At 49.6% G+C, this 26,798-nt stretch overlaps 1 protein-coding gene and 1 long non-coding RNA gene across 8 annotated transcripts in view; both read left to right on the forward strand.

Annotated features, from left to right (window-relative positions):
- Positions 1-26,798, forward strand: part of GRIP2 (glutamate receptor interacting protein 2) — a 245,994-nt gene that overhangs the window by 47,153 nt on the left and 172,043 nt on the right. The window contains exon 1 of one of the 7 annotated variants that reach the window (XM_038185850.2): positions 1,263-1,384. The exons of 5 other annotated variants lie outside the window; for them this stretch is intronic. Coding sequence is in view for 1 of the 2 variants with exons in the window: in XM_072044106.1 (XP_071900207.1) it covers positions 2,849-2,915 (67 nt within the window). In the remaining variant the exon portion in view is untranslated. Of the gene's footprint in view, positions 1-1,262; positions 1,385-2,833; positions 2,916-26,798 lie in introns of those variants that run through there. One more of the 7 variants, XM_072044106.1, reaches the window with a different exon arrangement.
- LOC106019098 (uncharacterized) lies at positions 6,993-20,419 on the forward strand. The gene is made up of 4 exons (XR_011812400.1): positions 6,993-7,053; positions 7,145-8,827; positions 18,938-19,268; positions 19,396-20,419. It is a non-coding gene; the product is annotated as an uncharacterized lncRNA (long non-coding RNA).

Below are 26,798 nucleotides of genomic sequence, written 5' to 3' on the forward strand. Positions count from 1 at the left end.
ATCCAGCAGCAGATGATCTCTGGGGAGCTCGGGGCGGGAGCTGTAGCTCCGAGGGTGCTTTGAAGCAAGAAGCTGAACGTATTGTGAGGAGTAATTGTGAGAACCAAGGTGGTGGATCAACAGTTCATTGATTTATCTCTGCCTTTGATGGGCACAATGGTCTGTTGTAGATGGGTTTTGCTAGCTTTTAGCCAGTAATTTATCTTTTTTTTTCTTTTTTTTTTTTTTCCACCTACTTCTGCTGAAGGCTGCACTGTCTCTTCAGTTAGCCTTATTTTCGATGTGGCTTCTTTAGTTTGTGGATCCAAATTGTGAATGGTGATTAGGGATGGCATGGTATTTTCTGTGCTGTGGCCAGCTCAGATGTGGGGTGTGGATGCTCTGGGGTATTAAAATGAGAACTCCAGCATTGCAGATTTCTAAGCTATATTTTCTTCAAGTGCTTCCACTAACACTGTTAGTCTGCAAGAAGGGTTTTGGGAAACAAATACAAACGTGATGCACATCTGGTTAGCGGAAAAACCTGAGAAAGATGCAAACCAACGCTTGGGGAAAGTTTTCTGGAGAAGCTGCCAGCCTTCCTCAGATACTTTGCAAATGAAGTTCTCCTGAAAAGGCAGCCAGGTTTTCTGTACTCGCGGGTTGGTAGCTCTGATCCTCTGTTCAGGGCAGATAATGCATCACGGTGCTTATTGTTTTAGCGTTCACCATGGGTAAAGATGCTGCCTGATGCTTTTCATCCAGAGCAACCAAATGCTCGGTCTGTTTGTCCATCTACCTGATGGCCTCCCTCACTGTCTGGTCTGACCTTTTATACCATGCCATGCCCTGCCGTGTTTAGCTTCAGAAGGCAGAAGGGATCATTGCTTCTCTTCTACATGTTTACATTTTCTATTTATCTCCAATCATACTAAATGGCGGTGTTGAAGTAGAGATTAAAACCTGAGTTCGCTGACCCTTGGGCCCTCGTTCATCTGCAACGAGCTGAATTCCTCCTTGGACATCTCTGTAGATGTAAGGCTCGCTTACACTGAAGTGCCACCTCCCCCACCAGCAGAAGCACATTCCCATTTCTCTCCGTCACTTCGGGAGCAGCTGGCATGCTCAAGACACCAGGATCATCCAAAAATTGCAGTGTTAATCAGAGCTTATTTTACTCCTTGCTACTTTGAACACAAATATCCCAAAATGGCCTGAAGACGCGTGGTTGAGTAGCCATGTGAAACAACTCCAGCCTTCCAACAAATCCGAAATGCAGATGGCTGCTAAAAGCGATGCGCCTGGCAAAGTCCTGAGGCCCTTTGATTTACCAAGGGCAATTACTGCTGTCGGGCATCTCTGTGCCTTGTGTCAAGGGGCTTTGAAGGCCACTCGCGGGCTGCAGGTAAGAGATTAGTTCCTTATTACGTGCAGCAGGGTCCCGAGCTATTGCTAAACCAAGCTGGTTACCGAGAGGAGTAGGGGAGCGGCGCCATAAGGTGCAGGAGAGGTGTTTGCTGAGCCTCAGCCTGGCAGGCAGTGCTGTAATTCAGATGGCAGAGCGTAAGACAGCAGATTGCTTTAAATGTGTTGCATCCCCATATGTCAGGAGCTTGACGCGTCCCCAGGGACTGAGCGACAAGCAGCCCCCTCTCTGCGCGAGACTTCTGAAGCACAACCCGTGCGGGAGCCTCTCCTCCACGAATCCCCAGGGACAGGCTGGGTCCTTCAAGAAAATGGATTGCTAACAGCTTCCAGGGGGTGCCTCGCAGGTTTTCAGGCAGTGCTGCTAGAGGTGTTCTCACTTCCTTGTTAATACTGCAGCGCTCCTCCGCTGCAGAGATTTGGGGAGGGTTTTAAATGTCTTTGTGGTGTTTGCTGGTAGTAGGAGGAAAACGTTAAGGTGTCGGGAATGAGGAGGTGCCAGAAGTACAGGGGAAGAGGTGGCAGGTGTATGGGACTGGTGCGGGTCAGGCTGGGTGACTGCTGCTCAGGGGGGTTCTGTACGGAGCCAGCAACGTGGCTGGCTAATGCGTGGCCAGCGTGGCCATGGGCTGCTGCCTCAGGTGGGTCACCAAGGGAGATGCTGTGTCCCCGTGGTCAACCAGCAGTGCAAGAAATCAGGTTTTGTTGACACCATGAGTGGGGTTTGGCTCGTCTGAATCCAGATGTTTGCTCCAGGAGCGAAGAGCTGGGGTCCTGCAGTGCCAGGGGGACGAGCAGCTGGAGAGATCAGCCCTAGGTGGACCGAAGGAGGAGGTAAGAGGTGCCTCCGTCCCCTCCGTGGAGGGAAGCCCATGGAGATGTTCCACCTCTTGCCAGCGAGGGCTGCTGAGCCCTGCTGTTCTCACAGTGGTGGTGGTGACGTACACTTGTGCCTTCCCAGCAGCTGCTGTTGGAGCCCAGGCCTCCAAAAAGCACAGCGAGGAAGCTGTGAGGAAGCTCAGGTTCTGGTGAAGGACGTGGAAGATGAGTCAGGGGATGCGAGCTTGATTCCTCGTCCTGCTGCTAATCTGCTGCAGCGTGCCTGCGCCTCTGATTTTCCTGGAAAGGGGCCTGCTGCTGCCTGCTGCTGGAGCTGGAGAGGCAGTCGGACGCTGCTGAGGCTCGTGCACCACCAGAGCCTGTCCCCGAGTGCAGCAGGTCCCAAAGAAAACAAACCCTGCTCTTGGCAGTCCCGTGGAGTCGTTTTCTCTCTGGGAAAGCTTTCTGAACTCGGAGCTGCTGCTGCTAATGAGCACATCAAAGAACATCTGAGGGCGTGCACAGCACACGGGGTTCCTTTTAATTCCCTGTACTGCTACAGTAGGGCAAGAGGTCTTTTTAATTTGATTTAAGGTCCTTTTGCTGATAAAGATACAGGGTAGGGATGCAAATATTCTTCCAGCTGATGACATTTGGAGATGAGCGCGTTTCTTCTGGATTTTACCCAGAGGGTATGTTGTGTGCTTTGGTTTGTTGTGCTAAATAATTGCAGAATGTCTCCGTGCTGGGCAAAGGTTTGGTTCAGTTCCACCACACACATGATGTGCTTCACCGTGCTTCCTTCCCTGCTATCCTGCATCTCCCTGCTTTGTGTTTTCTGTGCAGAATGGATGTCAGCAGGCAGGTCGGTGGCCAGACACCTGTGTGCCCTCCTTCTTGGGAGCTACGCGAGAAGCAATTGGGTTCTGTTTGGCCCAGGACATCGTCAGGTGAAAACCCAGCTTGGAAGATAAAGGTGTTATTGCTGGGGCACAGAACTGGAATCCTTGGGATTCAGTTTTCCTCCCTGTGATTTATGTCATTAGTCTGATATTTTATTTCGGAAATGCTGGAATTATTACCTGGGGCTTGAGAAGAGAATTTCCACGTGGCGGGTGTTTAGGGTTATTGACTCCAGCGCGAGCTGGACTTGGGAGGGAGCTTTCACAGTGTGTTAGGACTCGAGCTGAGCCAGGAGACGTGCTGCCCGTGGGGTAGAGGCCGTTTGTGGGGGCATGCGGGCCAGCTTGGGGTGTCCTGACTGCTGGCTCCATTGCTCCAGCTCCAGGCCAGGCACAGAAGGGACCTGACCCTGCCTGTGCCCCTTCTTCAGCAAGTGTCCGACCCTGGCAGTCGCAGAGGCACTCAATTATTTTGATGAGCGACTGCCTCTTGACCTGGGAGAAGCGTTCTGCTGACACATCAAACCCCAACAGCCTGACATGAGTCGGCAGCTCCGCTGGAGATCGCTGGGTGGCTCTGAGAGCTGAGCCTTGCTTTGTGAGGACATTGGCAATGAATGAACGTGGCTTTGCGGCTGCTGGGGTGTTCGTGGCCACCCTGTCTCGAGCAGGGCTGCAGCTGGGTTAGTTATCTGGTGGTGCTGGCGTTCCACAAGGAGAATTATCTGGGGTCTGCTTACAGCCTGGCATCCGTGCCCTTGTCATTATTCAACCTGAAATAAATACGTGAATAATGTGCTTCTGCAATTGTTAGTACAATACATTTGGTTTCCCTCAGAAATGGAAATAAGCAACCAACACGTCATCTCTGTGTGTGTTTGTTTGTTTTTTTTTCCAAGCATTTCACCTTCTAAGACCCAGAATACTCCCGCAGGCCACCTTCCCTTCACGCCCAGCCCGGCTTTTTCCAGCTGCATCTAACGAGGATGGTGGCTGACCCTGTCTTTATACCCCAAACCAGCATTTCTCCTGGGGTAGGTCTTGGTCTGATGTTGCAGAGCAGCCTTATATGTGACTGCTGAGCACAGTTTCATGGAGTCGGTGATGGGAAAACCCCATTCCTGCTGTTCTGCCCTATGCTTCCTCCACTAATTATTATTTATGAGCCGTATCGCAGCAGTATCCCAAGGCCCCTGTGATCAGATTTCCGCAGTGCTGGGCACGGTTGAGGGAATCCCTCTGGGACAGCAGTGCAGGAGTCTGAGGAGGAACAGGGGGGACTCTGGATGAGGATGAAGCAGTCGGGCACAACTGCGTGGCACCAAAACAGGAGAACTCAGCACCTTCCTGGAGGCATCCACGTGGTGTTTGGGCACGTGGTGAGGTCTCTTGCTAAAAGGATCCCCAGAGAGAAACTCCTCAAGTTTAACACGATGCCAGCACCAGCTTACCTAGGCTTGCCCCTGTGGGGTTTTGCTTGCAGCCCAGCTGGTTCGTGGTGCTCTGGTCCTGCACAGGACTGCTGTGGCAGCGTGTACCACCTCCTGGCCATGTGGGTCTCTGGTCCCTGCAGATCTGTGCAGCTGCTGGGCCAGGACGTTCATCCTGCTGCTGTCCACGGGCTTGGAAGGACTGGTGTGGAGGAAAAAAGGTGCTTTTCTTGAATTCAGGATCTTCAGCGCTTTGCTTCATTTTCGTGTTGTCAATTAAGTGTGTTTTGTTCTATTGCCGTAACTCCCTCTGGTGGCAAATTTGACAGCGTAGCCATCTGGTTGGTTTGATTTTCATATCCAGAGGCAGCACGGCTATGTCTTGGAGGCTGCCTCGCACAGAAAAGGTGAGGAGTTTGCCCCCGTTGGGCAATGTATTCGCTGCCCATCCGTGCCCTGCAGGTCTGCATCTCTCCGTGGCTGAGTTAACCCATCCGCCTGATGAATTGTCCTCCACCTCGCACGTCTGTAGCAACTGAGACCTCCAGCAGGAAGGTTTGCAGGGGCTGTGCTGTGCTGCCAGGCAGCAGCTGGCACACGCGTGGCTGCAGAGCCGTGGCCAGGGGCGCCAGCTGAGGCCGTGCCGGGAGCGAGTTGTCCCCTTGTGCCGGGGCGTCAAATCCTGGGGCTGCTGCAGGACCGAGGTTGTCTCTTCTCAGAGACCTGGGGAACAGGAACACGGCTGGGCTGGAGGGGATGGAAAGTCCCTGTAGCACTGAGGCTGTGCCCCTGTCAGTGCTCTTACCCTGGGGGCTACAGCCACAACCACTGCGTCTGACTCGGGCTCGGCAGCGGAGCCGGGCACTGGCGGTGCTGCACACGCAGCTGGAGCACTCGTCAACACAGGTGCCAAAAGGAGGAAAATTCATCGTGACCTGAGCGTGCTTCTGCTGACAATAGGCAGGCGGTGGTGTCCTCGCCTAGCCCTTGCCAGAAGCATGCAGCATGTTCCCAGCCCCTGCTTTATCTGCTGGGGAATTCATGGCTGGGGAGGATAGGAATGGGGGAGCTGTGGCTTCTCTGGAGAGAGTGGGGGGGGTTTCCAGGTAAATGTCCTGGCTCGGTGCTTGGAGACGTCCTCAGAGGGTTTTGAGACACACATCAATGTCTGAGGGGTGAGAACGGGACCTGGGGGAGCTGGCTGCATTGCACTTGCTGTGAATTGTGGCTGGAAAAAAAAAAAAATCAGCCCTGCAGGACTGGGGGCTGTGTGACAGTAATTAACTGCGGGGCGAAGCAAGCGAGGGACATCCTGGGCACAGAGGAAATGAAATGGAAAGCGGTATTGAGCTTAGTGGGATGGAATGGCAAGGAGCTTTGTTTGCAGGGTGGAAATTAATTATTGGATTTTGTCTAAAGCTGAGCTCACAGAACAGAGGCACGGCTCGGTCCTCTGTACTCTGCCACCTCGAGCCTTTGCTTCTCCGCTCGTTAAGGAGGTGCGGGTAACGATCCACCTGGCGACAGCTCACCCGGCTCCATGAGGCTGCTGATGTCTTCATTCAGGGATATTTGAGCTTGTAGCTGCCTGAGGCTGAATCAAATCTGTCTGCTTGTCACCCAAAACGCAAACCCTCCTCGTGCCTCTCGGCGGCATCTTCCTACAAGGTGCTCCCTGGCAGGCGCAGGCTGAGGAGGGCGTTGAGCTGGCTGAGATTTCCCAGTTCCTACAGGGATGTGGGGTTGTCTATGCCCTTCTCTGGCAGCAGGGAAATGTGGTTTGGGGGCCAGTGCTGCCCACATTTTGGTTCCAGCAACGTGGGGCTGGGACATACCCAGAGTGGGACATCCCGGTGGCAAGTGTGGGGTGTTCGTTGGCAGCAGGGGACTCCCTGCTGCTGGCTATGGCTCTGCCAGAGATATCAGGAGTTGGAGGGTTTGCCTTGTCAGGGCAGGGTTGTTATTTCTTGCAGCAAACTTTGTGGGCATCCCACAGGAGCCCAGACCGCGGAGCGGGACCGGGAGGCGCTTGTCAGACACAGACAGCGTTTAATTCATCGATTGTTCTGCCAGAGCCGTGACAGCTGTAGGGCTTTTTTTTTCTTTTCCGTTTTCCCACATGCAGAGAGCAGCTCCAATATTTCTCTATACGTGTTGACCTTTATTTGAAATGAAAGCGAAAGAAAATTGTAGAAAGCCCCAGTGAGAAAGCCAGGAGTCAGCCCCCTTTAATGTGTTGCATGGCTCGTAGCTCGCAGAAAGGCCATTTGTCTGCTAAAAATGTTTTCATCAAAATTCCTTGTCTAGGAGAAATGGTTTTTCAAAGGAAGCAAAACATTACTCCGGATTCTTGCTATTGCACAGTTTGTCATATATTAGCCAAAAGACGTACGTTTGTGGCCCATTTCCTTTTTTTTTTTTTTTTTTTTTTTTTTCAGCGAATCTGGAAAATGTCAAACATTCAGGACTTTGATTTTGTCACAGAACGTCCCTCCCAGGTTTCTGATTGTTCCTTATCAGTGCACAGAGAAGCTGCCTCTGTCTGTGACCTAGCAGAAGCAATTAAAATAAAATGTTTTTTTTCCGCAGAACATTCTGATGAAAAGCAAAACAAAATGAGGAAGAAAATGATGCTCTGCCTCAGTGCGTTGCACAATAACGCAGGTCCTGCCTACAAGGTTACTCTGTCCCTGGAAGATGAGGATAGGAGAGAAGGAAACTGGAGCTGCCCTGAAGCTCTGCAAGAACGTATTTAAGTGGAAATAATAATGATGCAATTATTTTTTCCATAAAAATAACGTTTAGTTGAGAATTCGATCCTTCCAAAAAGAAAGCAGTAATGACTAAAAATCTTCTGTTGCAAAATGACTTTGGGGATAATGGAGTTACTGGGGGGAGGCTCCTTCAGTGCTGCAGCTCCTCTCGAAGCTTTTTGTGTGCGTGTGTTTAAAATGAGAATGTGCAAAATGTGTTGGCAACAAACAGCGTGGTCTTTGCTTCACTTCTCCTGAAGTGGTGCCTTCCTTTGGATGCACATCGGAGCAGAGGGTAGCTGGCTGAGCTGCACCGTGTGGGATGGTGCTGAGTGAGGGATCTCCTCTTACCTGGGCTCTGATTTTTTTGTTTTTGTATCTTACTTGAAGAAATGTGTATTTTTATATCTATATCAGAAGGGAGCATCAGGTTGTGCCACTCGTGTTTCGATATGGGGCTCTGCTGATTTTTGCCCCCTTTTTGCACTTTTTCCTTTGGTTTGTGGGTTGTATGCTCGGAGTCCCTCAAATTTATTCAATGGGGACCTGAGCTGCTGCCCTTGCTTGGTGTCTCCAGTCTCTCACATCAGTTAGCGCTGTGCACCCTCTTATGGCTTTCTCATGGGGAGAAATTAGGCAGCTGGAATAGGATGCCCCTGCCTAGAGAAGAGGTTTTCTTCCATCAGGTTCCCAGATGGGCAGGTGATGGAGGCAGGCCCCTTGTTTAACCTTGCACGTGGAGCAGCGGGGATTTAACAGGGAGGCTGTTGGAAGCGCGGTGCTTTGGGGAGGAGGAGGCAGGGCTGCCCTGCGCTGCTTCGCTTCAGACACTTCTGCTTTGGTCGCTTCGAGTGAATGATGGATGAGCTTCCCGGGCAGGTTTTGAAGGGTCTGAAAAATGTGCCGGGGTTGCCTCCATTCCTCACTTTATATTTCTGACACGGGAAGGGAGGATGAAGGATGCGAGGCACCTTCCTTTAGATTTGCGGAACTTAGGCCTGACGCGGTTAATCATTAGGATTTCTGATGGAAATGGAGCACAGACCTGCACGTGTTGTCACCGAGGAGGAGTGCTGGGCAGAGCTCATGTGCAGGGAGATGCTCGAGTGGTGCAGCCACTGCCATGGGACGGGAAGGCAGGGCAGGGTGGGGTGGTGAACCCCAGGGCTGAACCTCCAGCTGAGGCTGCTGAGCTTCCCGAAGGCAGAGCACACACACAGACTCTTCTCCTTTCCCTTTGTTAAATCAAAGGAGAACCACTAATTATTTTAAACCTCTTCTTTGTTTTTCTGCCTTTTGGTTGACTGCAGATGTACCAGGGGTCACAGCTGACCTTTTTAGTCTTCACCTGAGCACCTGGTGTGGTCTGATGTCCCACCTTGTGGTGCTTGATTGAGGGCCTGGGGAGGTACAGAGGCTTTAAACAAAATGATTTTCCATCAGAAACAGAGAAAAGGATAAACTCACTTCTGCTCTCTGCCGTGTAGAAATCCTGCCACTTCCTCAGAAACGTCCTTAGGTGAGCATTTCAGCACCTGCCTGTTTTCTTTTTCCTCTTGTATTGCCTGGGTGCATTTCCTTACAGGAGAGCACTGTGAGACTAATGAGTCACAACAATTCCCGGTGAGTCCATCGTTTCCCAGGCTGAGACTCGTATTTCTGTCACTGAAAAGACACTGGAAAAGAGCTCTGAGGGAAACGAGTTTGTCCTTCAGTGCCTACGTTTCCCAGAGGTGGAATGGGGGGGCCTCTTCCCTGACCTGGTGTTTGCTCCAGCCCCTGTTTAGAATCGGCAAACCTTTTTGATAAGCTGTAATCCAGCAACATGGCACGTGGCCACCCTTCTTAGCTCACCTGTTGGTTATCTGTCCTGAATGCTCAACTTAGTGTCTTGCGTGCGTGTGGTGCTGAGTATTGGTTTGAAACTTGAGGGGAAAAAGATCAGCAGCAGCTTAAAAAGAGAAAACAAGGTTCAAAGGCAGCCTTTTATTTCTTTCGTTGCCTTCTGCAGTCCACAGGGAGTCTTTACTTCAGTTTGCATGAACGTGTTTTCCCCGTTCGCTGTTTGTCTCCTGCTTTCGGGGTGTTTTTCGTTGGTTATTTTGATTGCCATTTTTTTTTTTTTTCCTAACGTAATCTCCGCTTGCACTTGGTATCTTTTATGGCTGCTTTTGTGTGCCACCGCGGCTCCTGAAATGAAGACAAGGAGACTCCACAATGAGTGTGATTCACGACATTGGCACCCTGCGGTACTGCCCTGTGTGCAGCGGGGTGCGCGTGGCACTGCCAGGAGAGGTGCCAGGAGGGACCCAGCCCTTGGTGCAGCAGGGTGAGGATAAATGCACCTCTTCCATCCCCCATGATGGACACGGAGATAAGATCCACCTGGCCCAGAGTGGAAAGGGGTCGGCTTTCGCTTGGGTTTACTTTCAGCTGCATCCCTGTGTCTGGTCCAGCTCTCACTGCCCCCCGGGAGCTGTGGCTCCTGTTGCTTCCCAACTTTAGGAACTCGCAGGTGGGTGCCTGCTGCACCCAGGGCATCTCAAGAGGCTGAGATTACAGTTTCCAGTCCAGTCACATCAAAAGCTATCAGCTGCTTTTTCTAATTCTTTATGCATTTTGTCTTATCTCTTTTCAATATCCGTGTCTGAAGCCTGCTCCGTTCTGTGTGTGTGACTGTGCACGGGGATGGCAGGGTGGCTCTTTGTGCCAGCAGACACAAATGAATAGGAACAAATGATTTTTTTGTTTGTTTGGGCTGCAATTTAATGTGATGTAAGCTTATTGTTGGGTGCTGCTGCATGTCCTGGAGACTGCATGAAAGGAAAATGAGAAGGGGAGTTGTGATGGCCTGGAAAAGATTTAAATCCTTGTTTAAACTTTATGGAGTCAATTAAATCTATATCGGAGGCACTTGGATTCTCATCCTTGCCATATGTCCCTCAGTGAAAGATACAAGGTCTCTGGCATGAGAACATCGTTAGCAGAACACCTCCACCCTTTCAGGCATAATTGCACGGCGAGTTGGACCCTTTCCCAACGAGCTGTGAACACGATCCGGCTCCCGGTGGGGATCCTCCCGTGATGGGCGAGCTGGCTGTGGAAGTAATTGCTTTCCTCTTCCCCGCCTGCAGAAAGACCGGCTTGTTAGGTGAGCGTGTGCCGTGGGTCAACGATTGATTCTGTGGAAGAGAGATGCTTTGATTCCCTCAATTATAATGATGATGATTTTTTTTAAGCAATTATATGTAATGATTTTTAAAGGATTTCTTGCTATTGAGAAGTTTTCACATTTTTCATTATATCAGCCTCTCTCTCTCACACACCCCCCTTTCCATTCCATCCCCCATCCGTTTCTGTTTAAATGACAGTAATTTCCTCTTGTTGAGCAGCAATGAAGCGTTCCTGTAGCGGTGGAGAGGTGCTGATGGCGCTGTTGATGGAGACATGCAGCAGGTTGTGCTGGGGGGAGAGCAAAATTCGGCTCCACAATTAGTTCCCTCACAGGAGAGAGGGAGAGCGTGGATTATTCCATCTCCTCATGCATACCCTCAGATTTCTGACCATCACTGACTGCAGCAACAGCTGAGCTGCTTCATATGAAGTCTCACCCCTTCCCCCAGCCATACATCCACACACATCTATACGTGGTGGTGTACGCGTAGCCCAAGGCAAGCACCTGACCTGAAAAATGTTGTCCCAGTCCATTCAAACGTGGTGGAGATTTAAGCAACAGACGACAGCCGTACAATGGAAAAGGGAGTGCTGCAGCACAGCTCGAAGCCCAGTGAGTTGTGAGGGGCTGATGTGAATTTTGTGGGCAGGTACGTGAGCATCCACAGCTGGATTTTACCTGGTGTAAATCAGCTTAGCTCTGGGGCTTCAGCCTGGCTCTGGCACTTACCTTAGTTTAGGCTGAAAGCTGTGCTAATGGAGCTAGCAGGGAGCAGTGGTCTTGCTTTCAGCAAAGGGTTCCTTGCACCTCCTGCCCTTCATCTCCCTGTTCATCCTCCTCCTCGCCCCTGGGCTGCCAGCTCAAAGTTCATGGCTGGAGCATTAAAAACTCAAGAAGTGGGATTAAAAATGGAGAAATTTTAAGGGAAAAAAAAATCCTTCTTTAGTTGCTGGGCAGTTTCAAAACTTATCTACACACTTGGGTTGTGTTTTCAAGATCTTCTGTTTTTACTATGGAAAAACTAGAGACAATATTGTATCGCATAAATTTAGGCCCAAAGAGAAAATGTAACTGTAGTGAGGCTTGGGATAGAATCAGGTTGACACCGCTGAGCAGCGAACTGCATCCTGGGCTCACTCATCATTATTTGGGTTTGCTGGAGTCCAGGCAAGGCTTGGCTCGTGGTTTGAGCACCGCCAGCAGTCATGTCCTGCTTTCTTAATTGCTGTTTGATATGAACCATGATAATTTCCATTACAAAGCCAGCTTTAATTAAGCAAACAAAACCTCTTTGCTCTCCTTTCTGGGCAGCTTTTGATGGCTCCTCCTGAATTGTGGCAGTCTGGTTTCGAGGTGCTGGGCAAGGCTTAGGAGCTCTGACAAAGCAGGGAAATGTGCACGCCCTTAAGCAGGAGCTTTGCATGCTGCTTGCCCCTGGCTGCCAAGCAGGATTTTAACCATCAGGGGTCTGTAAGGTGGTGTGTAGCTGAGTGCAATAATTCAGGTGATCAAGTGGACTTTAATTAGCAGTGAAATGCTTGTCCTGGGTGTTGTGATCCTACCCAAGACTGCGATTCCCGTTGTGTTGGAAGGAGAGCCATAAATTCCCAGTTATCGCTGTATTTTCCTTGGTAGATGGAGACTGTCCTGGATGTCATGGTGGGGGTGCAGTTATAAAGTGCTGGGGCCAAGGCTGGGGGATGTTGGAGCCACTTTCTGCAGGGTCTGCACATCGCTTTCCGTGCTTAGTGGTGGGTTTTGGCCAAAAGAGGTGGCAAACGAAGGGCCCCTCCTCCAGACGTATCTGAGCTGGCTTGTGTTGCTGCTTGTGACCTGCGCCCTCATGAGAAAGTCCCAAAAAACGATTCCAGGAAAAGCAGGGCTGTGTCTGGGTACTGCTCATTAGGGCAATTAGGGAGCGCAGGCTGATGAAGTCTCTGGGGGCTGATGGATCGCGGTGCCAGGGTGGGGAAGCATTCACTGCCAGGGGGCGAGGGGAAGGTTTAACAAAGGCAGATAGATGCAGACAGCAGGTAATTTATTTCCTCCCCATCGCTAGTAAATATTCATGGCACATAAATAATATATAGCAGATAACCTGATAACTGAATAAATAATGGCCAAGACGAGCGTGAGCCGGCACATGACGTGGTTCGCTTCTCGCTTCCCTTCGGACTAGCGGGAGAGTTACTGAGACACTTACTCAGGACAGGCTTATGTGGTCCCTGAGCATGGCCACAGGAATATTAAGATTAAAAAATGAATATAAAAAAAATAAGTCTTGCAGGCCTTCAGGTTGTGCAGTGCTTTACGGGAGAGCGGAGAGGGGAATGGTGGCTGCACGAGCACCGTGCTACAGGTGGGGGCTGTATCCCCTGCTGTCTGCTCACCCCCCATCTGTGTGAGGAGGAGAGGATCATGATAGATGAGCATTTGCCAAATGCTATTTCTTCTCACACTGGCAGCTCCAGCAGGGTTTTGTTTGTTCATTTTAAGACTGTAGGACTTCTTTTTCCCCTTTCCCTCAAAGCTCCGTGTGAAAAATTGGAGCTAAAATCAGACTTTTTGAAACAATCCCAGTTTAACCAGGTGGGTGGGCTTACATCTAATTACAGTTCTCCACTGCTCGAGTCCTTCTTGGAGTTGTCTGGTGATATTTAGCCACGAGTAGCCTCCTTCAAACCACTTCTTGCAATCCTTGTACTATTACCTACGTTCCTTCCCGCACTGGTGGTGCTAATGGCCACTTTAAATATTAATACCCTTTTACTAATCATATTGGTAATACAGCTAGGGCTTCTTAGTCGCAAGCTAACTGTCCTAGTGGAATGAAATGCATTAAGTGCCATTCCCCAGCGAGACTGTAATTCGTAAAAGCGCCGTGGACAGTATGTTGTGCCTGTCTGATGTGTTTTAGAGAGCATCGCTGCTGATGACTATACTTCGGGAAATTGGAGGAACATTTCCCCAGGACATATAAAGTGGCTGTCTATTAGGGACGTGTGGAGGATGTGTCAGGCTTTTTGAGAAATGTACTAGAGAGAGAAATTAGGTTTGAAAAAGCTGGTGAGCTGAAGAAGGAACATCCCCTCTCCCCCCTTTTTTTTTTGGGTCCCCTAAAATGGACAAGTCAGAATTCAGCGTAGGCATGCATGCAATTTCAGAGCTGCATGTACAGGCTCAGGAGGGATCAAAATCACATTTTCGAGAGGCTGGCAGTATTTGTCTGGAACAACGGTACCTCGTTAGCAGACACTGGTGCTACTAGGCAAGAAGTAAGTGGCGTGCTTGCTTTGCTGGGGAAAATTTCTGCTGAAATCCCCTCCCTCCAGCAGAGAGGGAGTCTCTAGAAAGCTGAGATTAAGGGTTTGGGCAGAGCAATCCTGAGGGGTGGGCAAGGGTTCAGACAAGCCCAGCAGACACTGAAGTACTGCTAATCCTATTTTCTTTATTAACAGGCCCCGTTGCAGGCAAGGGATGTATTGGGAGCCCACGTGCCCTTCTGGCTCTGCCTGGGGAGCAAGGTAGAAATGTGCCTGGTACCAGATAGGGAGCCTTGCTTTTAAATTGGGTGCCTGTGAAGGTGTTTCTGTGGAAGAGAGGAGGGGGATGATGCACTCTGTCTTGGCCATATGTGAAGCCGTGCAGAGAAGGAGCAGGCCCCAGTTTTACACCCCAAACCTTGGAGTGAAGAAACTAGCACTGGGACTGCAAAGTCGCTTTGACTTTTCATTTTCCTTTTTGCTCTAAGTTTATTGCAGCCGTTACTTCAGTGAGGAGGTACAGGTGGATGGAGGAGAAAAGGGAGAATGACTAAGGTGAAAGTGTGGGACCTGGAGTTGGGCTTTCATTCCTCAGGCACACAGGGATTCAGGCGCAGGTGGTGCAAGACAGCCTTGCTGTAATCCTTCCCGCTGGTATTGAAGAGGAGAAAGAAAAAGCAATGAATACATCCTTAGCTGAAAGGCCTGTGTCTCTGATTTGCAATGCTGAAGGGCTGAGAGGTGAAGATTCAGGATAATGGCAAATTCTGAGCTCCACCTGGACTATAGAGAAACCTTGGAGCCACTCCTCCCACCACCAGCAGCCAGCAAGCGGGGAGCGATGGCAAGCCATTGTATGAGGATGTTGGCTCTGTGATTGCCTGTTGTGTGGTACCTGTGAGGGCATTCTGCTTGTGTCTTCATTCCCTCTTGTCTTAAAGGGTTTCATTAGCTTCTAATTGCTGCTTGTTTCCCTCATTCAGAGCAGCCAGGTGCTGTACAATGCTCTAAATCAAGTGTGAAAACACGAGTTGTCAGCAAAGCTCTTGCTCCTCCAGCAAGGTGCTGCTGCAAACGTTTGGCCTTTGTCTGTGGTGATGTAGGGGAAAAGTAAGCTGTTAAACGGGTCTGAAACTTGAATGGGATGGCTTGATCCTACCAACCCAGCAAGGAAAGCCCCATCTGACGGAACTGGAGCTAATTTAATAGGATGATACGGATATTGGCCTCTATCAGTGGTTCGCTGAGCTTGGGCCGAGCAGCTCAGTGGGACAGGAGGAGCAGAAGCACAGGCCTCTCCTAACATAGCATCTTGCCCAGATTCTTTGCAGGGAGGCTGGCTGGGGAAATGCGTGGTTTTGAACCCAGGCAAGGTGGTAATGGGAAGAGAAGCTGTTTGGGTTCCCCATTCAGCAATGCAAGCGATAATAGAGTGGAGGCACTGGGGACTGCTCCCATGGCAGCACACAAGGCTGGGGACTCAGATGTCTGTGCTTAAGGCACGGCTACTGGGGAGCTTGAAGGGTTACGAGGTTGTGAGACCACTATCCTTTGTGAGAAGGGCCACACCTTCTCCCTTGCCTGATTGAAACCGAGTGTAGAAAACACTAAGAGTATTCTTCCCCCCTCTGCCTTACAGAAGTCATCCAGTGGAAACAAGCTGGATTTAAGCTAGCATAGCTGGGATCAGAATAAATACCACCTTCTTCTGGGCTGTTAAGATATTTGCTAGCGATTGGCCAAAGTCTCTGCTGGTAGGACTCCACTAAACTCAGCGAAGCTTGGATCGAGGTCTCCATTGGCATATTTTTCATCCAGCTCATTAAGCAGCAAGCAGTCGGATCAGATAGGAAACAGAAAGCACGTAGCCCTTGCTGAGAGTATAATATCCCTCATTAGTCAGCTGGGCTTGCAAAAGAGCAGGGAGAGAGAGTTTTTCCCCAAAAGTCCCTTTGCTGACACCATCCACATCACGTAAGGCTGCTGGGGGTGCTCAGCAGAGACGCTGCAGAATCGCTGGGCAAGATGGAGCTGTGCAGCTTGGTGAGCTGAAATGACGCAGCGAGGAAGATCTGATGGAGTGACCTGGGGTAGGGGAAAAAATAAAGAAACCAGAAGAGCAAAAATGCAGCCCTACAGAAAGCCAGGGGATGTGATATTGCCCCTGGGAGCTGCTGGAGGTGGAGCAGCAAGGTTGGCCTCGGCAGAGCAGCAGCTGTAGCACCCAGCAGTCGGTCTGGGACCCTGGTTATAGAGATTTTTTATTTCTTTTTTTTTTTTTTTTGAGCCAGTGTAGTTCACAGGGAGCCTCAGCTTTACTCTGTAGATATTGACAGTGAATTTAGCATGCACTGAACCCATCCGTGGGGTTGCAGTGAACTGTAACAAGGGTGCTGGGCAGGGTAGGCAGGCCACGTGCCCGTCCCAGTGGTGTGCCCATCTCCCCGAGCCCTTCGGCATTAACAGAGGCGAGTGCGTGGCTGTGGGAGGAAGGGGGCAGGAGGGAGATGGCAGCTCCTTTGAAATGTGGAGAGAAGGATTACACCCACTGCGTCTGATAGCGGAGAGCAAGGATTAGTGCCTGTGCGTGACGCTGCATGGCAGAGATTAAAGGCAGCCCCGGGGAGGCAAGGACTGGGAGAGAAGCAGGGAAGGAAAGAGGAATGAGGTGGGAGGGGTGTGATACGGCTGGAAGGAGGGAATATTGTCCTCTGGGTGAAACCCAGGTGGTATAACTCAACGAGACCTGGGTGGTGCAAGGAGCAGGTGAGGTTGCAGCAGAGATGCAAGGACTGAAAGATTCCCAGAATGGACCTGGTGGCGCTTCCTGGCCTTGAACTTCTCCCGGAGCTTCCCATCCTTTCAGCTCTCCTTTCTTTCTTGCACCTGCTGCAGCAGGTGGTTGGAGGCTTACCAAAAGAAGGCTTTGATATTCAGCTCCTAAGGTTGGGGTGACTCAGAGAGCTTCAGAACTGGTGAACTGTAGAGAAGCGAGGGCTTGCTTATTTTCCAGGAGCTGTGGTTTCCTCAGCTGAGATACTGGAGGCTTTCTTTTTTAGGGGCAGGTTCCTGGTTTCTCCAGGTGTCACTTACCAGCATTGACAGCGCTGCCACTGTCAAGGAATCTCTAGTCCACACTTATATTTTTTTTTTTTTTAATATAATCCCTTCTACAATCATGATGCCCAGAAATTTCAAACAAATTAAGTCTCCGTCGTGCCAAGTGGTACATAAAAATATAGGGCTGCTTTTTGCCCCAAGGAGATGTTCCTGCTGTGCCTGGCAAAGAAGCAGTAGCAGCATATGACACAGCTCCACAACGGAAGGATTGCTGTGCTGTCAGTGCCTAATCTCATGGATACGAAGATACAAACGTCGGTATAGTCAGTGCAAGGGGGGAGTCTGGAGGTGAGCCTGGTGGATTTTAGAGGTGGCTGGACTCCTTTGCAGTGGCTGTTTATGAAATGCAGAAGTACAGAGCAGACCATCCTCTGAGTGTCTAGAGCCGACGCTCCAGTTATGTTGCATGTGGGATGCCTGCGTTGTTTACTCATGTTTAAAATCCAACCATAAAATTGTATTTGGAGTGGTTGTTACACATTGCCTGCTCTAGGAGCAGACTTTTAAAGCCCACAAGAAATACTCACTTAAAATTACATCTGATTTAAGGGGAAAAGATCGGTAGCTTTGTAGCCTTAATAATTTGCTCAAACAGCTGTAGATTAATGAAAGTGTTGCTCAAGGCGTGTTTCCAGAAATAGCACACAGCTTGGCCCTCTGAAGTCACATTGGGTTAGGCGATGTGTTTGTGCTTTTAATGCACACAGGAGGTGATATGCCAGGGCAGAGAGGGCTCACGGTGGACAATGTCTGGAAGAGCTTGAAAACTGTTTCTTTCTGAGCTGTGTAAGCACCTAATACTTGTTTTTATGTACTGCAGAAGGAACGTCAGCCTCATCTCAGCTAGTGACCACCAAGCGCTCTGCAGCCTGAGCACTGAGAGCCTGAAGTGATTCTCCTGTTCCAGGGAGGAGGGAAGCAGCTATAAATCTGCTCTCTGAAACACTGAGACTTTTGAAAGCATCTTACTAAGCTTTTCACTTCATGATACTGAACGCTATTGAGTTCCGCAGACTGTCTCTATTGTTCGCTGGAGAAGTGCTTTTTAGCTGTGTGTTTTTCACTCCATTGTCTTTTAATTTAATTGAGGACAGAATCACTAGAGACAAGAGGCTATTTGATAATAAACCGCGGTCACCAAGCAGAACCAGTTCTTGTTCTCCTCATCACCCCATCACACGCAGAGCCACAGGAACCTCGCTCCATTACCGTGTGCTTTCCGCAGGGAGGGGTGCAGCCCTTCAAGCCTTGCTGTATGTAGCTTGCTGTATCCAGCCTGTGCTGGAGCAACTGCAGGGATTGCTCAGGTGTGGAGGTGGCACCTGTACTGCAGTACTTGCTCGTGGTGATTAGTGAAGGCCCCTGATGGGTCCGAGTCCTGCTGCAGGCAGTAACTGGTACCAGTGCCAGGCACTGCTGGGAGGGTGGGGACCTTTACTCATATCATGGGTTCTGGTCTCTGAGGTCTCCTGTAGGGTTCAGGAACAGCACAGGATCCTTCCAGGTGGCAAAGAGCATGCCCAGGTGGGGCTCTGCTTCCCTCTAAAGGTACGGTCCCCTGAATTGTGCTGGTGAACTCTTCCTGCAGTCTCTGCTGCTCCTCCTTTCCGTGGTGCACAGCTGAAGCTCTCCCCACCGAGGCTGGTCAGGTGCCCCCCTGTACAGAAACACCCCCTGTTCTGCAAGGAAACGAGGAACCTGCAGATCTGTTCAAAGGCTGCTGCCCTGCAATACCATACACTTTCCTTCTTAGCTGCTCCCTTGACTGGGCTTTTTCCATTGATGTCTGCCCTGATTTATCTGTTTCAAATATGACCGCAAATAAAAGCAGTGCTCATTGAGCTGATCCGATTTGACCTGACAGGGACAAAATGACTAGAGCAGGATGGAAATTCTCTTTTCCAACAGCAAATGGCAAGTGGAAGATGGGGGGAAATACGTCTTGGTTGATGTTTTCCAAAGAAGTGGTGCGTTTCTCTTTTCATTTCTTCTGTGAACCTGAACACGAGTTTGATTTTTTTTTTTTGTTATAAATGAACAAAATCTTTTTTTTTTTTTTTTTTTTTTTTAGGAAAGACCTGTCAAATGTAATGTTGCTGGAAAATTTTTGGCCAGCCTTAGAGAGGCCCAGCTGTGTCACACGTGTCCGTGCTGCCTGCGTTAGCTCTGGGTTTGTGTGCCTCAGAGCAGGAGGCTTTATTCATCCGATGTGACCACCGCCGAGGCTCAGAAATACCACCTGACTCTGCTGCCAAAACCCATCGGGCCCAAACATGAGCGAATCTGCATTGTTGGGGGCGGGTTTGAGGCCCTGTGTGTTGCATTATTTTCTCTGTAAAGCAAAGCAAAGGTGGCACTTGACCCCGAGAGCGTTGGAGTTGCCTCCAGAAACCTGGTGGGATGTGAGTGGTGATGGGGAAGGGGGTAGCGGGGTCAGAGAAACAAAAAGCATCTGGATTGCGGGAGGAATTGGCTCTGGAGAAGTGGGAAGATTGTTTCATTTCTCTGCCTGTCCTTCCATTTCTCCAGGATTTATTGCCATGAAGATTGCTCCCGTTCTCATTAACAAACCTCTGCTCCCTGCTGCCATGGGGTCGCTATTAACCCCTCAGTGGTGTGTGCGCGGGGAGAGGTTGTAGCAGCTGTTCACATCATCTCCACCACAACGAGCCTCCAGAAACACGAAAAGCAGATTCAGAAAGCCTCTAAAACTGCACTGAATCCCTGGTGTTTCTTGGAAAATGCCCTCGTTCCCCAGGGATGCTGAGGATCCCAGCTGTTGGTGTGGCTGAGCGATGGGAACGCACGGGGCTGGCAGCTTTGGGACTGGTCGCAGTTACCCTCCTGTTCTCTGCATCAGGGTAACGAGGTGATGAGGCTTTTATGGGGCTGGAACTGTGTCTGATAATTAAAAATGAAAATCCTTAGGAGATCTAGTGCAGGAATATTGCTGAAGAAAAAGAGCAGTGCGGGGAGGTGAGGGAACATTGGGGACTGGATGAGCATGCTGAGTGCGGGCATGCAAAGAGTGAAAATGCTTTGTCGAAGGACTTTTCCAGTGAAAAAGGGGTTTGCAGATCCAATCAAAGATTTTAATGGAAAATAAAAAAAAAACAAAGCTAATTTGAGGGTACTGCATGCTTTTCAGTTCTTGGCAGTTACTTTTTTGGATTTGGAAAAGAAATACATGCATTTGAAATCTCACATCTGACCATTGTTCTGGAAAAAATTGCCAATGACTTGCTGAAAAATGAACTATTAAAAGGAAAAAAAAAAGAAAAGAAAATTGAAAAGACCCAATGAAACACTACCTTCAGGCTTTGAGATTTGAAATTGAGAAATTGTCAACAAAGTTAATTCTGGAACTTTTTCAAGAAAAGGTGATTTCCTTAAAATGTTGCTGCTTGTTTCACAGACCTCCCTGAGCCGTTGTCAGACCTTGGTGTCTGATGGCCCTTTGCAGAAGTGATGCTCCATGTGTCTGTGCATTTTTTTTTAGTGGATTTGCATTTAAGGCATGTTTAGCAGTGCAGTTGTTCCCCAAGCCTCTGTGCTGTTTTTCAGTCTGAACTGAAGCTGACAGAAGCCTCCTGCATCCCAGCAGGATGGGTGCAGTTGCTGGTTTACATTGTTCCTGCCAAAAGTCTTTGTGGTTGCATTTATTAGGATCACACCTCAGTTTAGGGCCTGATTCTTGGAGGTGCTGAGCCTCACCCTGTGGGTGTTGGGGTGCTCGGAGTCTTCTCCATTAACTTTGTGTGGGTGGTTGCTGTGCTGCAGGCAGCCCTGCCGTTACCGCAGCTCTGAATGACAGTGAAAAAGCAGGGAGAGGTTGGTCGGAGCCGTCCACAAATCAGATAGCCTCTTCCCTTCAGACAGCCTCATCATTTCTTGCTTGCGTCTGCAGAGAGCTCATCAGCTCCCAGGTAGCTCGGCTGCGCTGTGCGGCCAGTGGGTGTCCTTGCCCCCAAATCCATCTTCATCCCACGCGGGAGGTCTCTGAGCTCCTGGCTCTTCTTTCACCAGTCCCTGAAGCTAATCTTCTTGTTGTGGGCACTTCACGTCTGTTTTTTTCCCTGTGCTGGCAGCACGTTTTGCAGACCCTGTCCTACTCATCTGGCAAGGCAGGGGAATTGCTTCTGCAGTCTCTGAGATGAAACCCCTCTGAAGGCACCAAAATGAGCCCTGGGCAGTGTGTGGCCTTGGTGCTTCTCTTTGGGGGTCAGCTGGCATCATGCTTCAGCGGAGCTGCCTGCTCTGGTTCTTCCCCTGCAGATTTTGACCCTTCAGGGTATGAATATATCACTTGTCCTTTGGGTTCTTCCCTCTGTACTCTCAGGCCAGGTCTTCCACATCCTGCCAAGGGCCAGAGTTAGGAGATGTCTGGGCTATCAGACCTGCTGCTGGGTCTCACGGATGCTCTCTGGGGCTTAATCAGTTGTAAAATAATAATAATATTAAGGCTGCTACCTGATATCCTGCAATGTGCTTCCTGCCATCCCTAACACCTACAGACCGCTGGTGTTATAACCACCGTGTGACCTGGAAGGGTCAGTGGGATGATTTTGGGGGTGCTTCCAAACAGAGCTGCCTGTAAAATAGGGGGCACTGATCTGGATCTTTGTGTCCCTGTACTGAAGGCAGGGTCAATTTGCTTGTGCAAGGGGCTGCAAAACAGTGGCACCTGTGTATGGCACCTGGCCTTCTCCAAGGGGCACCTGGGAGATCTGTCCTCGTCCCCAGCTGAAGAAGGGATGCCTTTTGGTCTCAAAGATGAATCTACATTTTTAAGACTAGACAGTGTTGGTAGATCAGTTTTCTTTGCAGAATTGATGCCAGAAGACCGTACTGTCTTTTCCACGTGCAGGTAAGCAGGGAGAAGGGAAGGATGGGGATGGCATTTGGTTTTGCTGTCTTGATGGAGAGAGAATTAATTGCAGGCTTCCAGTTTGCCGCTAGGTGCCAGCCTTACCCTGTGCACCAAGGGCTTGGTTATCATTATTAGGGGGCAGGGAAATGGCACCCTTAAAGGACACGTCCCACCTGTCTTGCTTCCAAATCCCTTCTTGTAGACAAGGAGGTGGGCGCAGAGGAGCAGGTGGTGCAGATGCACACACCAGGTTGTGAAGATGGAACTTGGATTTTGGCCACGTTTGAGATGTGGGCAAAACAAACAGTAAAAGTAAGAAGCTGTTTCAAGAATATTAAAAGGTTTGATTTGGTTTTAGGAGCATCCTGCTGGGCTGCTCCTCGTGTCCTGCTCCAGCAGAGCTGGGCTGTGCTTTGGTTATCCTTTGTCTAGTGTTTTGTGTGACCTGGGGACCTTGTCTTGGGCCAGGGGAGCAAAGGAAACACCAGTTAGCACCAGGAGGGTGCCTCAGTGACCAGAGGTGTGTTGCTGCCAGGCTGATGTTAAAACTGAGACACGGGATCATTATTTATTGGGATTTTCTGAAAGCTTTGACTGCAGCCCTTCTCACATTGACTTCTCTTTCTCTGTCTCCGTTCATTTAATCTTTCCCCATTATGCAATTTGCACATGAATTTATTGCTTCTGAAAGGTGCCAGCTTAGGGATGTCTTAATAGCAGCTGCGATTAGAAATTTCCTCCAGGAGTGGATGGTGTTCTCCGATCTCTGGGCAGGTTGCTGGGTGTGTTTGAACCTGCTGTGTGTGTGTGTGGGAACGTGAATGTACCCAAATCCAGTCCTCAACTGCTGGGATCCGGCCGTTCACTTTTCATTAGCAGTGTGAGTATTCACGTATTTTGGCTCTTGCTAAACTGTCTTGCTAACATGTCAAATACCTCTTCTAATCTTCATGCTTTATGCTAAAGTTTTTGTATTTTGCAAATGTTCAGCGTGACTTTTTTGACCTGAAAGGTGTGAGATGGGTGGCACTGAAGTCAGGGGGTGGTCTCCTCTAGTGGAAACGTTTCCACGTGGGTTTTGTGGTTTGTGCTGTTGGGATGGGAACCAGAGGCGGCAGTCACACCAGCAGTGTGTTTGCAGAGCAAAATATAGATCCCAGCCCACTTGCCTTCCCACTTTTTGGGTAAAATCCTTCCTGACCTCTGGGAACATCTGCCTGCGACTTTACTCACAGTGAACATCCTCCAGGACAGGAGCCTGTGCAGACTGCGGGGTTAAATTCCCTTCTCTCTTGGGTGCTGTGTGTATTTAACACTGCTGCTTGGGAAGTCTCTGTTTTGGCCAGGCGGTCCCAGATGGGTTGTGTCCAACAGCATCACCAAATTAACGCCACCTGACCGATCCCGAGCACCGGGACTTGAGCAAGTGCAGCTAAGGAGCAGATTTATGGATGCTCAGCTTTGCTCCTCAAAGCCCCATAACAGCTCAGCGCCGTTTCGGCACACATTTGCTCAGCCTGGGAGCACAAAACCACATCACACATGCACACAGCAGCCAGCATCTGGTTCGTGTGGCCCCCTCTGAAGCACAGCCTCTCCTCGGCTGTGAGCATCGCTGTCATCCGTTTCCATTAGGGCGCTAATACATATTTATGTTTTATCACTTCCCAGCTATCTGTTGAAGAGGGGCTGTGCTTTACAAGCGCTCCGTTAGCTGCCTTTAATGGGCATAACGTATAAATAATAATAATGAGAGTGGTAGGAGGAAATACATGGAGTGGAACTCATTAATTACTATTTATCAGTCATTAAGGAGTGAACAAAGTGCTAATTGAAGCGTGTGAGCTTGACTGGCCGTGAGTATTTTCACAGCGCTGTAAGAAAGTCAATGCTTTTCAAAGCGCTGTTAGAACATTTGGAGTCCTACTAAATACCTTTCCCATCACTGATCTCTGCTGAAGGTTTTCGAGCTCTGATGCTGCGTGGAGATTTCGCTAGCGCCATTCAGCAGAACTTCCAGCCTCTAGAAATGCGTAAGGAGACATCCTTACCTTTGAAATGCTGTTTTGTATTTTTTCCAAATAGGTTGAACGTGTCTGTCTGTCTTTTTCTGTTCAGCTGAATGCTGTGTCCTTTCTGGGCCGGATTCCAGTTTTATTTCCCTCCCATTTTCTGTATCTGCAAACCCTGGGTTTCCTGACAGGGTTGCGATCTGTCCCCAGGTGTTCCTGCACGCTGCCTTCACGTGTGTGCGTGCAAATCTCCGTGTGTCTTCCCTGCAAATTGTCATAGTAATGGCACATTTTGCTGTTTTGCGCTTACAGAAATTATTCTCATGCAAGAGCTGAAAACCCCTTCAAAGAGCAGTGGTTTTTATACCGCTGCAGAGCATCGCAGCCCTGGTTTATGGCAGTGGAGGTAGCCATTGCAGTTTGTTACCGTCCTCGTTCTGTTTGAGGGCATTGCTCAGTAACACTGATAACGGGTTGCCTTTGTGCTCTGCCTCTTCCTCTTCTGTGCCTTTTTTCCCTCTTTTCCGCTATTTGGCTCGTGAGCTGGGATTTCTCCTTGTGAGAGCGACTTGCCAGGCACTGGATCCGTGGCCGAACATCTCCAAGTCACAGCATCGCATCCTGCCGGGGCTCCCTGCATGGAGGGGAGCGTTGGGATGCCCCCGGCCTCGCTGCCCTCCTGCTCTGATGCTTCCTGACAGCTGTGATTGCATCCAGGAGGGGCTCTGAGCAGGGCCACGTGTCCGCCCTTTGCTCTCACTTCTGGCTCTGTTGCAAAGCGTGAAGCTTTCCAGTGCATCAAACGTCTGCATCCAGCTGCAGTGGCCAAGCCCAGGGTGAGCCCTTGTCTTGCACAGGGGGCTGGTGTGGGGCTGGGTGTGGGCAGTCATTCGTGGGTGCCCTCCAGGAAAGCGTGGGTGCTGTGTGAAATGGGTTTGTTAATCCCAGCAGTGGCTTTTCCACATCTCTGCACTGGTGATGCAGTGGTTCCAACGGGACTCCTTCCTGCTCCGACTGAGTCAAAGCACGGTGACTGTCCTGGTTTTGGACACTGGTTCTGGTTTTTGAAGGCCTGGTCCTGTAACTGGACATGGGAGCAGCCAGAGGTGGTGTTGGGGAATCGGTGGGTGACAATGGTTGTGGAGCAAGAGTGAAGGATGCTGGGGACATCCTCTGGGCATGGATGTTTCCTGTTGGAGGAACGTCTCCGTCTGTATTGAAGTTGCAGCTGGACTTCTGCTCTTCCTTTTGTTTGTTTGTTTTAATATTAGCTTGTTAATTATCCTAAAAAAGAAATCTCTGCGTCGGCTTCTAAAAATAACAAATCCCTAAATGCTTTTGTGCCTGAATAATCTCAATTTGGCGACCCGCGAACCATGGGCAGAAGCATAAAAGAAATCATTTTCTTTTTCTCTTAGGATCCAGATGGCTCAGTTCAATCTCTGTGACATTCTTTAAATGAAATTGTGCTGTAGGAACTCAGCAAGAAACTCATTTCAGGACTCTGGGAGAACTCTGGAAGGGTGGAGGGACCAAACCCACAAATTATGTATCTCAACAAGGGAGAGGAGAGGAGAGAAGATGTGGGAGGGAAAAGGAGAAAAGAATTGTGACACAAAATTTATTCTGTGCGTTTTCTTTCCTTTTTTCTTTTTTATTTTTTTCTGTACAAAGAAATTGCAAAACTCACATATTTATTCAGTGCTCACATTTTACAGCAAACCTTTGTCAGTCTGCAATTCCTGGCCTGAAGATTTTAATTGAGCAGCTCCTGGAAGCTGTTGGTGGTTCCCGTTGTGGCCGCGTCCGTCAGCTGGCGGTGCTGCGCCTTCCCCGTCCGTGTTGAGCGTGGTGTTTGCAGATGGATAGCTGTACGGCCACACGTCTGTAGCCTGCAAATATTTGAGTAGCCGAGTGTAAAATTTGCTCTTGCCTGAGCATTCACACCTGGAAAGCTCCGGTGTTAGAGCTGGTACTGAGAGGCTTGGGCTTGAGGGAAGGGCAGGGAGGAGGAAAGGGTTGGCTCAGACCCTAGATATGGGGGATGTCCTGCACAGAGCAAGGCTGTACCTGAGGGCAAGAGGGCCAGGAGCAATAAGAGAGGACTCTGCAGAAGAAACAAGGGTGTGCAGGAAGGTGAGAATGGATTTTTGTTACGGCTCCCACCTGTTTCTGTGGCCCGTCCAGGCTGCTCAGGGCTGAAAGCAGAGAATGGAAGGAAAAGGGGCTGGAAAGGAGTCAAGGACTGATACACTTCAAAATGTACAAAGCCAGCGCACGTATATCCACCCTTATATCCCTTATATCCATGTATATGGCCCTTATATCCACCTTATATCCACCTTATATCCACCTTATATCCACCTTATATCCACCTTATATCCACCTTATATCCACCTTATATCCCCATAAAGCGTGGTGACAGCAGGGTGACCGTGGACAGGTCGGTTAGCTGTCTTGTGCATCACTTCCCCACGATGGGTAGGAATTCTGTTTCTCCTTGTAGGGTGTGTTTTGGCATCATCTCCCATAAAACTACAGGGCGCTTGTGAAGATAATGGATCTTGCCCTGCTGCTGCGGGGTCTCTGGAGGGAAGAGGGCATATGGAGTAGGGGATGTCGCTGCAGGAGCACATTTGCTCAGAGAATAAAACGCAGGCAGCAGAACAGAAGGATGAGGAGTAAAAGAGGGAAATGGAAGTGTATTCTTGTTTATTCTCTAAACAAATGACTATTTTTTGTTCCCCAGGGCAGAATAAGGTACAATTAACGTAACAAAGCCTGACACATTAACAGAGAGGTGCAAAGGTTTGTGAAGCTGTGGAAATAATTGCTTTGACTCTTGCACTGAAGCTCCAGGATAGCTGAAGAGCTGGGTGATATTTTTTCTGCCTCTGTCATCGTCTCCTTGTTCTTGTGCATCACCTAACACAAAACATCATCCTCCCTGCAGGCTCTGGAAACTGTGGCAAATTGTCATCTGGCCATTACTGCCTTTTCCTTTAATAGCCAGTTTGTATTTCCATAGCCTGAAGCTGCAATCACTGGCT

The sequence above is a fragment of the Anas platyrhynchos genome, chromosome 13 (assembly GCF_047663525.1).
Source record: "Anas platyrhynchos isolate ZD024472 breed Pekin duck chromosome 13, IASCAAS_PekinDuck_T2T, whole genome shotgun sequence".
NCBI classification, from domain to species: Eukaryota; Metazoa; Chordata; class Aves; order Anseriformes; family Anatidae; genus Anas; species Anas platyrhynchos.